This window comes from Anneissia japonica, unplaced genomic scaffold (genome assembly GCF_011630105.1).
Source record: "Anneissia japonica isolate Jap-2015-1 unplaced genomic scaffold, ASM1163010v1 scaffold9_len2422644_cov172, whole genome shotgun sequence".
Taxonomy (NCBI): Eukaryota; Metazoa; Echinodermata; class Crinoidea; order Comatulida; family Comatulidae; genus Anneissia; species Anneissia japonica.
This window is the reverse complement of record NW_022758107.1, coordinates 987084-1000777: the sequence shown is the minus strand read 5'-3', so window position 1 is coordinate 1000777 and position 13694 is coordinate 987084. Positions and strand designations below refer to the sequence as shown.

At 35.0% G+C, this 13694-nt stretch overlaps 2 protein-coding genes across 2 annotated transcripts in view; one reads left to right on the top strand and one right to left on the bottom strand.

Moving 5' to 3' along the window:
* Positions 1-13694, bottom strand: part of LOC117125109 (A disintegrin and metalloproteinase with thrombospondin motifs 3-like) — a 40285-nt gene that overhangs the window by 15629 nt on the left and 10962 nt on the right. The window lies entirely within an intron of this gene.
* Positions 12614-13688, top strand: LOC117125110 (branched-chain-amino-acid aminotransferase-like protein 2). Its single transcript, XM_033271503.1, has one exon. The coding sequence runs from the start codon at positions 12646-12648 to the stop codon at positions 13495-13497; it is 852 nt and encodes a 283-aa protein (XP_033127394.1). The 5' UTR covers positions 12614-12645; the 3' UTR covers positions 13498-13688.

Here is a 13694-nt window from a genome sequence, read left to right as displayed (position 1 = left end):
GAGAAAAAGCACAATTCGTCGGGGAGAAAAAAAAATATTATATGTATTTTTTACATATTAGTAGACTCTAAAATCGATTAAATAAGCCTTTGAAACCCCTAAATTGTCGAAATTTTCGGGGGCTTCTCCCCCAGGAACACTTTCGGAACCTTTTAATCGAAGCTCGACCACGCCCACTTTGCTTTCGTCGGGGAAATCTGACACCTCGTCGGGGCACCGGCTCCTCCGTCGGGGACCTCGGCCCCCTGTCGGGCAAATCCTGGCGCCACCCCTGCCTAAAAGAACGACTTCCATAAAGTGAATCCAATATATACGGTAGGTCTCTTTAAATGTCTTTGAAAAGACACTTTAAAGGGGAGAGAAAAAAAAAACCCTTTATTGTAATTTTCAACACTTTCGTTAACACAAGCATTGAAAAGGTTTAAAACAGGATTTCGGAATGTCTGGAACAAATCCAATAATGATAATACTTAATTTGATTAACGAACTAAAGGATCCTTGGGATTTGATTCAGCTGTAATTGACAAAGATTGTCTTAGGATAAGGAAACAATATCCACTATAGATCTTCCACTTTCAGTATCCAGCGTTAACGATTAACCGCATTCAGTAACTAAATACCGGTCTGTATGTTTATGAGAACGGCATTCAGATTTCGGAATATCGTCTCGTTAACACTCCCGGGAGAACCGGTTTAGCTTCATGAAAAGTCGGGCTAGCTTTGGTTGAAATACATTCGTCGGGTAGGTTTTAAATGTCTTCCGGCTTAGGATTAATTCCAAATTACTGACATCTGAACAGACTTGATTTTATCTAGGATTATACGGTGTAGAAAAATAACAGCAATCAAGTATTATATTACCTTAACAAATACGGCACCGATGGTGGGTTCATGAAGAACGAGTAGTAAACGTTTTACACTATTGGATCACAAAGAAATTGTAGGCCCATATTATGAAAGTAAATTTTTATTAGGGGCCTACTATTAGCGCATTATCGTGGTTTATTACTGAGTGGAGCTGATGCTTCTTACCCCAATATCCCCAATATAATCTTAACATAAATCCTGTGATTTTTCTCACAACTAAACTCTACTTTTTATGCTCCATGGTTTGATTTAAGGTTTAATGTACTAAATTTAATGTATTAAACTTTTAAGGTGTTAAGCCTGTCTCTTATACACATCTAGATGTGTATAAGAGACAGGGCCTATATATATGCCTATATATATATATTCCAATATATATATAATATATATATATATATATATATATATTCGAACATACACTTTCTGATCGGTGGCATTCAAAAATCATTTGGTGCGTTCATAATGATGAAAAATAAACTGGATATCGATCCTGGAAAAGTTCAAAGAAGTGCGACCAAACTGGTTCCTGAATTAAGTGATTTGATTACCATAAAATTGGAGATGATTTGGCATCTTTTTTTTTTTCATTTATTTTATTTTATTTTTTTATTTTTTGGAAAAACAAGGTTCCAGGTCCCAAAGAATAATGAACATTTGGAACTCTCTCCTCGAAGCTGCTGTATTGGCTGCCCTGATGAATCGTTTCAAGGCTATGGCATGACTAGATTGATGAGGCCTAACCATTTCCCAATCATCAAGTATCAAGCAAATTAACAGGCATATAATGTTCAATGACAAGCTGAATTTACAAAAATCTAAACTGACTAATAGTAATGTCATTACTGTATATCAAAACAAAAAATATAATGCAGTTCACCCTCCAAAGGGCACTATAGCTATAATGATGCTGCGAGTTGCCATTAAGGTGATATGCGATAAAATTATGGTTTATTTGATAATTAGAAGTCAAACCGTGTGGAATAAATACTACCAATTGCCGATAATAATTTCGAAAGAAAAAGAAATTAAAAGGGAAAAAGCTCAAAAGTTACTTTACTAGGCTACACTAGGAAGAGGTTCATATTGTGTCACTCATGTAATACGGTGCTTCGAGGGCTTAAAGTTCAATATACCTTTCCGGAGTGTCATTCAAATTTAACAACTGATCAATTAGAACAGAGCCAGAATACGCGCGCGTCTACAATCACACGTGTATGTCCCACGGGCGCACGTGTTTGTGTATGTTTTAACGTTTTCGTTTTGTGAAACCAGAGCAATAATATCTAAGGGGCGGGCTTTACCATTGTTGTAAAATTTGTTGTTCGGAGGCGTTGATTAGCTTAGTCATAGGACTACCGTAATAAGGCCTTTGAAGAATTCCATTCGATAAGGCAGAATCTGAGTAGGTTACCATTCTCTACCTATTCAAACAGAGGTGTACGGTAAGAATGGCCCAGGAAAAAATGGCCAAGGAAAAGATGGCCCCGGAAAAAATGGCCCCGGTAAAAATGGCCCCGGTAAAAATGGCCCCGGTAAAAATGGCCCCAAATGACAGGTAGGTAAAAGTGGCCCCAATAATAAAATTCTGTATTAAAACTGATTTAAAAAAAAATCATTATATGCATTTTTTTAAGCTGAAATAATTTAGTTTTTAAAAGGAATCTAACATCAAATAAATTGCCATTTACATTTTACTTTTTGCAGAAATTAAATATTCAATGATAAAATATTTAAAGATAAAAAAAGCCATGAATAACACTTTTTATTTTTTTTCCATTTAAATGTTAACAAATAGCAACAACATAATGAATAAATCAACATAAATCATGCATTTATTAATACTAAAATAATTTATTTGGGGCCAATTTCAAGGAAGCGGAATCACAATTTTCCAGAAATTCAATCCGGGTATTGGTAAACCCCACAAACAATGAGTTTATATGAACATCAAATTATTATTATTATTTTTTTTTTTTTTTAGAAAAGAGAGTTCTACAATCGTAATTAAAGGGTTTAGATGGGGTTCGCAGTGTGTTTGGAGGATTGTGGTGTATTTGCAAGTATTTTTTCACAAAAAAAAATCAAAATTTTAACCCAAAAATAGGTTCTTATAAATATTTAACTTTCTTATTGATATACCAAGTGAGTCAATCACAATTGAATTGTTTGGTTTTCTACAGTGTGTTTTGGGAGGTTTTTGGGATTTAGCAATACCATTTGATCCTACTCACAATTACACGCCATTTTAATTCTTAGCATAATTGCCATATAATTTACATATAATATAGTATCTCAGTTTACATTATTTAGTATAGTTTTAGGCACTTAAATTTACTTGTAGGGAGTAGAATCCAAGTATGCAATTAAATAAGTTGCTTAAATAAATGTATTCCTTATAAATATTCAGCTTACTTTAAAAACAATGTTTGAGTAACAAATACTTCTTTGAAGTAACTCTAAGCAGAACATTTGTTAAGTAAAGTAAGCCTCCCTTTTCCCATACATGAACTTGTCATTCAAACACACAATTGATCCACATGCCTTAACTACTCTTTATTTGCACTGTTTATAACATGTAAAGTTATTTCATTTGATACTTAACAAAAGTGAATTTTGTGGTTATCTATGAGTTGCATATTTTGGTAGTTGAAGTACTGTATGCATGTCATTCCTCTAATTTGTTAGTGGAATAACGTTTTTAAAACTTATTTCAACTATCAAAAAATGTTCAATGGCCGTTGTTTTCTGATAATCTCTCAGTACATTATTTGCATCTGTTGTGTAACTGTATTTGTTATTGATTCAATTCTTGCTTATTACAGTATTTAAATATTTAAAGATTTTTTCATTGGGGCCATTTTTACCTACTTGTCATTTGGGGCCATTTTTCCCGGGGCTATTTTTTCCAGGGCCATTTTTTCCGGGGCAATTCCTACATTCAGTATTCTCAAACAGACGGTAAGAAAAATCAGTTTCTGGTTACCATGATTACTGTTATTATATTATGCCAATACTGGGCTTCTCAACATTAAAAAGAAAAATCCTAGGCTTGGTATTCAGTCTAATAATTTTCCAGGTCATTTGGAGCAGGGTACTTAAGCCCTCCTGCCGAACAGACCAAGGGCCAATTAGCGTAGGTATGGAAAACGAAAGGGGGGGGGGGAGAGTCCCCAACCAAGACTAACGGTTATAATAAGAATATTAAGATATTTTTTTTGTATTAATTAAAGTAAAGAGGCACAGTTGTCTCACCTCTGATCTATTGTCATAGCCTATACCGTAAAACTTCTAATAATAGGCCTATCACTGGGTTACATATTCTTTTAATAGTTTTTTTTTCGGGTGGGTTACTATAAGAGTAGGCCTACGTTATTGGTTACTATATTAGAGTAGTAGTAGTAGTTTGCTATTACTAAGCTTAATGTAGGCACTTGAAAATGTAAACCCCCAGCGTTTTGCCTCAGCAATTTATAGAAATAAATAAAACGAATAACATTTTACGACCTGCTCAACATCCACTTCTCTAAACACATGTCGATGTTAAACATAAACTATGGCGGAAGCTAGTGTAGATGATGTGGTGTATAAAACTACATTTCAACTAACATTAGGGGGGGGGGGGAAACATGTGTACACAATGTCAGGACACCAATCACAGGTGAATGGCTACAATTTTTTTAAAGATGATAAAGCTGAAGTTTGTATGACAAGAATTTCGTCGGTGTGTACAAAGCAAATCAGGACGAGGCATTGTTAGTTGGACATGTCCCAACTGAATTATCAAGAATTCTTGCTGAATTTCAAAAAAACAGTCAGATACTTTTATAAAAGCGGAAGTAATGGGGAAAAGATTCCACGAACATGGACTCGTGGTTCCTGGTCGTTTAGTAGCTATCTCTAAAGGAAAGTCGGAAAAATATTGGTCTATATAAATTTTACACTACGAAGCTAAGTAACAGTAGTGTACATACACGTCCAAGTGTAAACTACAAAGAATAACAACTTCTGTAAGCATGACGTAATCTCATGCAGTGTTTGGTTAATAATTCAAGATTGAATGCACAAGTGGATACATGTGTTCACTTGTGCATTCAATCTTGAATCAAAAAGATCAATGTCTGGTCACCAAACAATGTGTACAATCTTGCAAATATATTTTTATCCAACATCCACCCCAGCGTATCATTAAATTTTCTTGACTTGACTTGGCATCAGCCACTTGACTCTTTACCCTGGCAACTGTTGGGCTGCGATCCAGATTCTTTTGGAAATGCACCAACCCCAGATTTGTTTGGCTAAATTATAAATTGAAAACCATAACCATTAACCATTGCAGGTTAATGATTTGTCAGGCATGTGGTTGATATATGCTACTGCGGTAGTGTTATCAATTTTCAAAACATGAATATTTGAAAATGTTGAGCAAAAAATGATTGTAGTGCAAAAAGGCAGCCGAAAGTAACTTATTCCATTTTAGCGAGCTATTAAAGTTGTTCATTAGCATTCCACTTATGTTTGTTATGCAATTCGATGCACCCCATCCTTAACCAGATGCGTCACCAGTAATGATAGTCATAGTTGGATTTTATCTGCTGGTGTTACTTTCCATGTTTGGTATGTTTTTTCAACCACCATTTCAATTCGAATTTTGCCCCATGTGAATGGGGTGTATTACAAAGATTAGATAATAAATGTATTGTTACATTCACAGCTTCAATGGCTTCTTTTTTAGTGGGTGCAATAATTAATGTGTTATCTATATATTACATAATTGTATGATCATTACTTTTTAAAATACCAAATGCTGGTTTCAATAATTTTGTAAATATGTGTGGCCCAGAGATTAATCAGTCTGGTAAAGCTTTGTACTGCCACAATGCGCCTAGCCACTAAAATTTTAAATATTTTCTATGATTTTACATCAATTGGCACAGTGTAGAAACCATGTAGGCCTAACTCTTTTGTTTTTAATTGCTTAGCAATTTCCAAAGTGTCCATGAAAATGATGATGTATTCATCGACATTAGATAGGTCCAGAATCATTCTGTAGCCACCATAATTTTTCTCTCTTTTGAACACTTTAGAAATAAATTCAAGATATTCATTACATGTTATCACAATCACCTCTTTAAACGCTAGCCTTTGTATCTCCTCGGTTATAATATTTATTTCATGTGGCTGTAATTTTAAGGGTGAGGTGCATATCTTTGCAATGGTGTTGTTGAATCTATAAATTTAGGGTAAATTTTCAGGGTATAAAGTTTATACCCTGAAACAATTTTTAAAATATTTCTATCTGATGTAAGAGACTTCCACATATTAATGTATGACGTCAATCGACTTCCAATACACTCCAAATCAGTGGTAGTCATGGCGGACAGATAACATTTTGAAATATCTTACAGATTTACCTCGCACACTTGATGTGCTGGAAGGTTTTTCTTTTGCTACTGTTTCATTTGTTGGCTGTAAGCTTTCCGTTGTCCGGGAAGTGGTTGCCTTGTTTTGCTCTCGGGCTCGATATTGAAGGTGTTGTACAGGGTTGTTTCGCCCTTCGCCAAAAACATGCTGACTGGTTTTTCCACTTTGTCGTGACAGCAAACCAGACTCATTCGTTTTCTTGAGTAAAAATGTCTTTGTGTAGTATTATGATATGGTTTGTATCTGACACTGCCAGAGCGGCTTCTCATTAGTCGTGCTGTTTTCTGTTCCTCACCCACTTTCTTAACAGAAAGCAAGTCATCTCCAAAGAGAAATGTATTATTGGGACTGATGGTTTGCACAGGCCCATGTAACACTGATTAACATCTGGCTTTATCAAGTTCTTTCTTAACTGGTTTAATTCAAAATTCGCACTGGCAAGTAATGCTGCTGTTTCATTTTGTATTTTGTTTAAAGTTATCTGTATCAACATAGTATTACCTCATAAATGGGGTAATTCCTTTCATCAGAGGCTTTTGTGCTCTTTTGATATTTTTTAGATCTTGGATTTAGATTCTGCCAAAATGTGGCTGACTTTAGAAACAACCAACTTGGTAGCATTACTGGGTTGCAAATATTTCTGAATAGATCTTAACAAAATTGAAAGAGGTAAGGATATTGGAAGTTTAATAACTCTTTTTAAAAAGATATAGAATACATAAATTTTGTTAAGAAAACTAATAATCAGACTAAAACAATATGCTGCCTCACCCTACAACCCACAAAATTTTGAAAACTTATTAAACAAAGAAATCCAATTTAACATTAACGATCAATTATTTTTTGAAATGCTGTTAATGGAAATTAGATCAGCCTCAAGTTTGGTGCCAATAGAAAACGAAAAGCAAACAATGAAGAAAATAAAATTGAAAAAGAAATAGTGGATTATTAAATTTTAAAAACGAAAATGGAGAGAATGTCGTAGAAAAACTAAAGGAAAAAGAAAATGATTTAAACGAAATCAGAAAGAAAAAAATGGAAGGAGTGATGATTAGAGCGAAGGCTCGCTGGTTTCAACAAGGAGAAAAACCTACCAAATACTTCCTCAACATGAAAAAAAGGCAATATACAAAAAATACATTTCGAAAAATTGCTATAAATAATGGTGATTCCCTATATAATTCTTAAGCAATTCTAAAAGAAACTAAGCGATTTTATGAAGGGCTATATTTGAATAGAAGGCTAAACTCAGAGATAGACTAGAGATAGAAAATTTATTCGAAAAGGCTAATTCCAATATTCTAACCTTAAAAGATAAGCATCTTATTGATGCACCAATCGCCTATCAGGAACATAAAGACTGTCTAAGAAAAACGAAAAATGGGAAATCCCCTGGTCTTGATGGTTTTACAAATGAACTTGATGGTTTTACAAATGAATTTTTTAAATTCTTCTTCATGGATATAGGTCATTTCTTCCACAGATCAGTTAAATACTCTTTCTCATTAGGTAAACTTTCGATTACACAACGGCATGGTCTCATTACATTACTCCCTAAAGGGGATAAAGATATGACTCTCCTAAAAAATTGCCGACTTATATCTCTTTTGAACACATCGTACAAATTGATTTCATCTTGCATTGCTGAACGTTTAAAAAAGTTCTTCCTTATCTAGTACACGAACACCAAAAAGGATTTATATCGGAAAGATTTATTTGAGAAAATATACGAGCAACATACGATTTAATGAATGGAGCCGAAAACGACAACATTCCAGGTCTATTCTGGTAATTGATTTTGAGAAAGCCTTTGACTCTGTGTCTCATACCTTTATTAGAAAAGTTCTTAAACAATTTAATTTTACGGAGATTTTTCAGAAATGGGTTAAAATCTTATACGAAGATGCAAAGGCGTCGGTTATAGTTAATGAATTTATATCTTTTCCTATTATAGAGGGTGTAGACAAGGGGATGGACTCAGCCCTTATCTGTTTTTGTTATGTGCAGAAGAGGTCTAGGCCCGTTGCCACCTGGCCTGTTGCCACCCTGCCTTTTGCCATCCGGCCTTTTGCCATCCGGCCTTTTGCCACCCGGCCCGTTGCCACCCGGCCTTTTGCCACCCGGCCTTTTGCCACCCTAGGCCCGTTGCCACCCGGCCTCTGGCCACCCGGCCTTTAGCCACCCGGCCTTTTGCCACCCTATGCCCGTTGCCACCCGGCCTTTTGCCAGCTAGGCCCGTTGCCACCCGGCCTTTTGACACCCGGCCCTTTGCCACCCGGAACGTTGCCACCCGGTCCGTTGCCACCGTAGGCATGTTGCCACCTGGCCATTTCTGCCAAACTATGTGTACTAAATGATGAATGGATTGATTGCTTGGCAGATTGTAAACAATGACAATTAGTTGCGGGAAAGGCACACGTGTGAAGTAGTCCTGATTAGCGTTGTATGTATTCAGACGTACATATGTATGTATATGTTTTCTGAGTATGTACTGTACTGTTTTTAGTTAGTGTGTATGTGTATATGTTTTTTTACATTTTTTGTGAAGGCGGAACATCATGAATTAAAATTCTTTTAGTGTTATAAATTGAACAGTTTTTTTTTTAAATTTGATTTAATGGGAGGGGGAGGGGCCAAAGCCCCCACCCCCACCAGACAGAGCTCGTCGGGCAGTCAGACCATACAAATATGCCCACACCAAGCCAACACATGTCTGTCACAGTCTGAGAGTGCCATTTTCGGCCACCCAGATGTTGATATTCTTTTTAAAAAATCTCATTTGGGAGGGGGAAGCTCCTCTCAACACCTTCCTCCAGCTCGAGCTTACGAGCTCAAGTCCCCTTGTCGGACAACTTAGCCCCCCACAAGATATATCCTAGAGCCGCCACTGCCTGGTGGTAGAAAGCGCATGGACGATTGTTTGAAATAAAATACAGTAAACTAATAATTAAATATTTAACTGGAAAGTAAATTTAATCAAGAAAAAATTATGCTATATTAGGCATACTAGTACAAATCTGTGTAAAAAAACCCACCAAAATAATATAAATATTCGACTTTCCCAAAAGTGGCAAAAGGCCGGGTGGCAACAGACCTGGGTGGCAACGGGCCTAGTTTGGCAACGGGCTGGGTGGCAACGGGCCGGGTGGCAAATGGCCGGGTGGCAAAAGGCCGGGTGGCAAAAGGCCTGGGTGACAACGGGCCTAGGGTGGCGAAAGACCGGGTGGCAGAGTCTCCCGAATTTTGAGTTACCGGGGTTGGAATGTCTACAGCAGCAACAAGCTGGGTGGCAATGGGCCGGGTGGCAAAAGGCTGGGTGGCAAAAGGCCGGGTGGCAACGGGCCGGGGGGCAAAAAGGCCGGGTGGCAAAAGGCCGGGTGGCAACGGCCCCGGGTGGCAACGGCCCCGGGTGGCAACGGCCCCGGGTGGCAACGGCCCCGGGTGGCAACGGCCCCGGGTGGCAACGGCCCCGGGTGGCAACGGCCCCGGGTGGCAACGGGCTGGAACCCGTGCGGAAGTACTTAATTATACTGAAATCTTGAAATTGATACGAATATTGAATTTAAATATTGAGAACTTGAAATTATATTGTGTGAATACACAGCGTAATGATTTAAGTACGATTTATATTGACATGTTGTCTAATGATTTAAATTGAGTTTATAATTTTATGATGAGGAATACAACAATTTTGTTTATGATTTAAATGTAATGAAGCGATCAATGAATTATTGAATAATCCAAGCTTATATTGCAACACTAAATTAACAAGCTTATTACTTGTCGAGTTGTTAATGCCATGCAAGTTTAATGAAAGATATGTAATATGAGGATAAATTCGTCAGTTTAAATGAATACTGAATACAAGTTCATATGGGTACAAATAATCCAAATTTACATAATTTTACTTGTAATGAAATGCTTAGGATAAATGTATGACAAAGGTATACTAATAAATTATTATGAAATACGTGATGATATTAAACGATAACGAGTTAAAGTGCATATGTGTATTGCTAGTAAACACGACTAGATGAATTCAAGTCTACGTGTAATAGAAGCAATTGATTTTTTAGAAAATAAGTAAGTAAGTAATTTTAGTTAAATTAAAAAAAAAGTTAATTTAAGTTCCTCCTCATAAAGTTATTTTACTTTTAAATATTTTTATATCACGTCGGATATGGCAAGCCTAGACGTTTAAATACAATCTAATGTTAAATCGATGACTAAGACACATGCAAAAATCGTATTAGATTGATTAACCTCGAAAATCAAAAATGTTATTCATTTGTATTTTTAGAGAAGAAAAAAAATGGAGAGAAAGAGAGAGTGAATATGAGTAAATGATGGAAATTGACACGTATTCATCTTGCACCACTTGTATTATATGCTATAATTTTTTATGTTTAACGATTTAATTTTTTTTAATGAATTGTTATATTGCTTTATGCCTACTACACATTGTAGTACATTTTACCTTATGTTAGGATGTTTAAAAAAAATTAATTGAAAGGGATGTAATGTAGTATTAAGGTTCAATGGTATTAACTTTCATAACCATTGGAATCGATACCGGTACCCTTCACCTGATAAATGCCTTAGATTGGTTTGACAGTTTTAATGGTCAACTTGAGTATACAGATAATATAATAATATAACTGGACTTTGTATAACTTTAGCCTAGTCAGTTGGACTTGGCCTTTCTCACACTATGAATCTATGATTGTCAGTTTTGAGCCTAAGCTCTGAAGTTTGTGATACATTTTAATTAGCAGTTTTTTGGTAAACAAGTTACTAAATCATAGAGAAATAATTTCTCTATGATCCAATCAGAAACTCTAAAAGTATGGGGTGACTTACTTGAGACACACCCCCATTACCTAAAGTATAATAGGCAAACACCCCCATATCACTGAATCAGTAGTAGTCGGTAGTCAGTAGTCAGTAGTCAGTAGTTAGATTCAACACAGAAGAAAAGTACAGGGCTGACTCCACTCTAAAAGGGTTCTCTAACATCTGAAACCTGGAGTTTAGCTGATTGTAACCAACGTACAGTTTGTGTGAATAAAAGTTTGCAGTGTACTAAAAGGAACCGTGTTATACTACTCATTCAAAGTCACCAGCAACTAACCAATATTCAACATTACATAACGGAAAAATGCATTGCTTGTGTTAATTTAAAAAAATAAGATCTTGGAAAACTAAATGGGATAAGTTACATTTTTTGTTCAAGTAATTTGTTTTTTTTAATACATTTTATTTTTTTATTTTATTGAAATTTAAAGAAGTAGTTTATACTACGATATTTATTAATGCAATAAGATAGCAAGACTGAAGGCTGATTGGTAAGAACCAGCAAAATTTTGCCCAGACTTTGCCGATTTCTTTCTCAAAATGTTCTTATTTTGTTCTAATTTTTACACACCTTTCAAACAAACACAATTATTATTTTTTTTCAGCAGCATATACTGTATTATAGGGTATGACCATGAAACTTATTCCTCTATGGTATTATATAGTCAATTTATTCCTCCGTGGTCAAACCTACTGCAAATAATACATAATTCTCAATAGTGTTAGTTTGTCTACACTATCAAATTTCATCACAGAAGCATCACATAAAACTTGATGCATCATAGAGTTGATCAAGTTCAACTTTTTTTTATACAATCTGATGATATGTGATATGACGTCATCGTGCCCATATATGGGCACATCACATTTTTTTGTCAGATAAAATTTGATAGTGTAAACAAATCTTAATATTATAATAATTTGATAAGAAATTAATTCGTAACTAAAAATAGCAAATTCAAATGAAGTAAGCCTAATGTATGTAATTCCTGTTGCTATTTATACGTTTGTATAACTATTATAATCCATGCCTTCAATAGGTTATATCATAATTTATTGATAATGATAATGATAATAATAATAATAATATAATAATAATAATAATAATAATAATAATAATAATAATAGTAATAATAATAATAATAATAATAATAATAATAGTTCCTAATAATAATAATACAAATTTAGTTTATTGATACAAATTTAATAACTATAAAGAAATGAAATAACTTTGTTTATTCTGTATGGATAGCATTATCAAATAAGTTTCAATGGATAATAACATTTATTTTTGTTTTATAAAAAATAATTAACTAAAAATCTTAGCTTTGTAAGTTTTTACTTTAAGTAATTAATTTCTTATATTATTTAGATAATCTGCTACCTACATTTTTATCAATATTTCCTACTTACTCATTTTCTATCTATTAATATATATGATTTCATATTTTAGTTATCCTGACGAAAAACATGACTGACAATAAATCTCAACAAGTGCGAGTGATGTTGTGGACTATTCCAAGAGCACTTTCCACGGCATTTACAAAATGTATGAGCCACTTGGACAACGTAAAAATCATCTTTGAACCATACCGTTGCGCCATGAAGTATGGACCAGAACGTACGTACGTATTGCAAAAAGAAGCGCAAGAGTCATTTGAAAAATTAATGGATTCTGCAGCGCAGATCAACCTAGATATGGGACTTGACCACAACTTGTTTACTTTCAAATGGGTTAAGGAAACATTATTGGAGGGCGATTATCCAGGTAAAGACGTTGTGTTCTGTAAAGACATGTCTCAACCAGTAGCAGCCAACTATGACCTCATTACAAGTGGATTTCGCCACACCTTTTTAATACGTCATCCACTAAAGCTATATAAATCATGGTATAAACATTTTTCTAGAGTTGTGTCAGAAGATTCTCAGCGTATAGACGAGGTTTTAGAGATGGCCGGATCCAAAGACTACGCGTACGGAGACCACTTTCAACTATACGAGCATTTGATATCAAATGGAATTGAACGAGACCCGATTATAATCGATTCAGACGATCTGCAGTCTGATCCAGAAGGAATCCTTCGAAAGTTTTGCCAAACACTGGGCATCAAGTACACCCAAAAGCTACTCTCTTGGGAGGTGGGTGATGGTGTTGTTAAGGACTGGGCAACATCTAAGTTACAGCTACAAAGAGGCAAACTGATTGGGGCTTACCAGAATGCTTTCGACAGCACCTGTTTTAAGAAACAAGGGCCATTGCCATTACGTTCTGAGCTAAGTGAATATGCTCTGAAGTGCGTTGATGTAACCATGCCAATATATCAGAAAATGTACGAGAAGCGTCTACGTCCTTAAACGCTATGAAGATTGATTTATCTTATGCCATACATTCTTTTTAAGTAAAAGTTATTGCATATACCGTTTTGTAAATTAAGTTTCATCAATTTAATTCAAATAATTATTAACATTTATTAATAAATAATTAAATAAGCATACTTGATATTATCAATGTGTTTATGATTATTACATTTACTAAGATGATACCGGTATAT

Coding starts and splice junctions, on each gene's coding strand:
- LOC117125110 (XM_033271503.1), top strand. CDS start 12,646: ATGTTGTGGACTATTCCAAGAGCACTTTCCACGGCATTTACAAAATGT.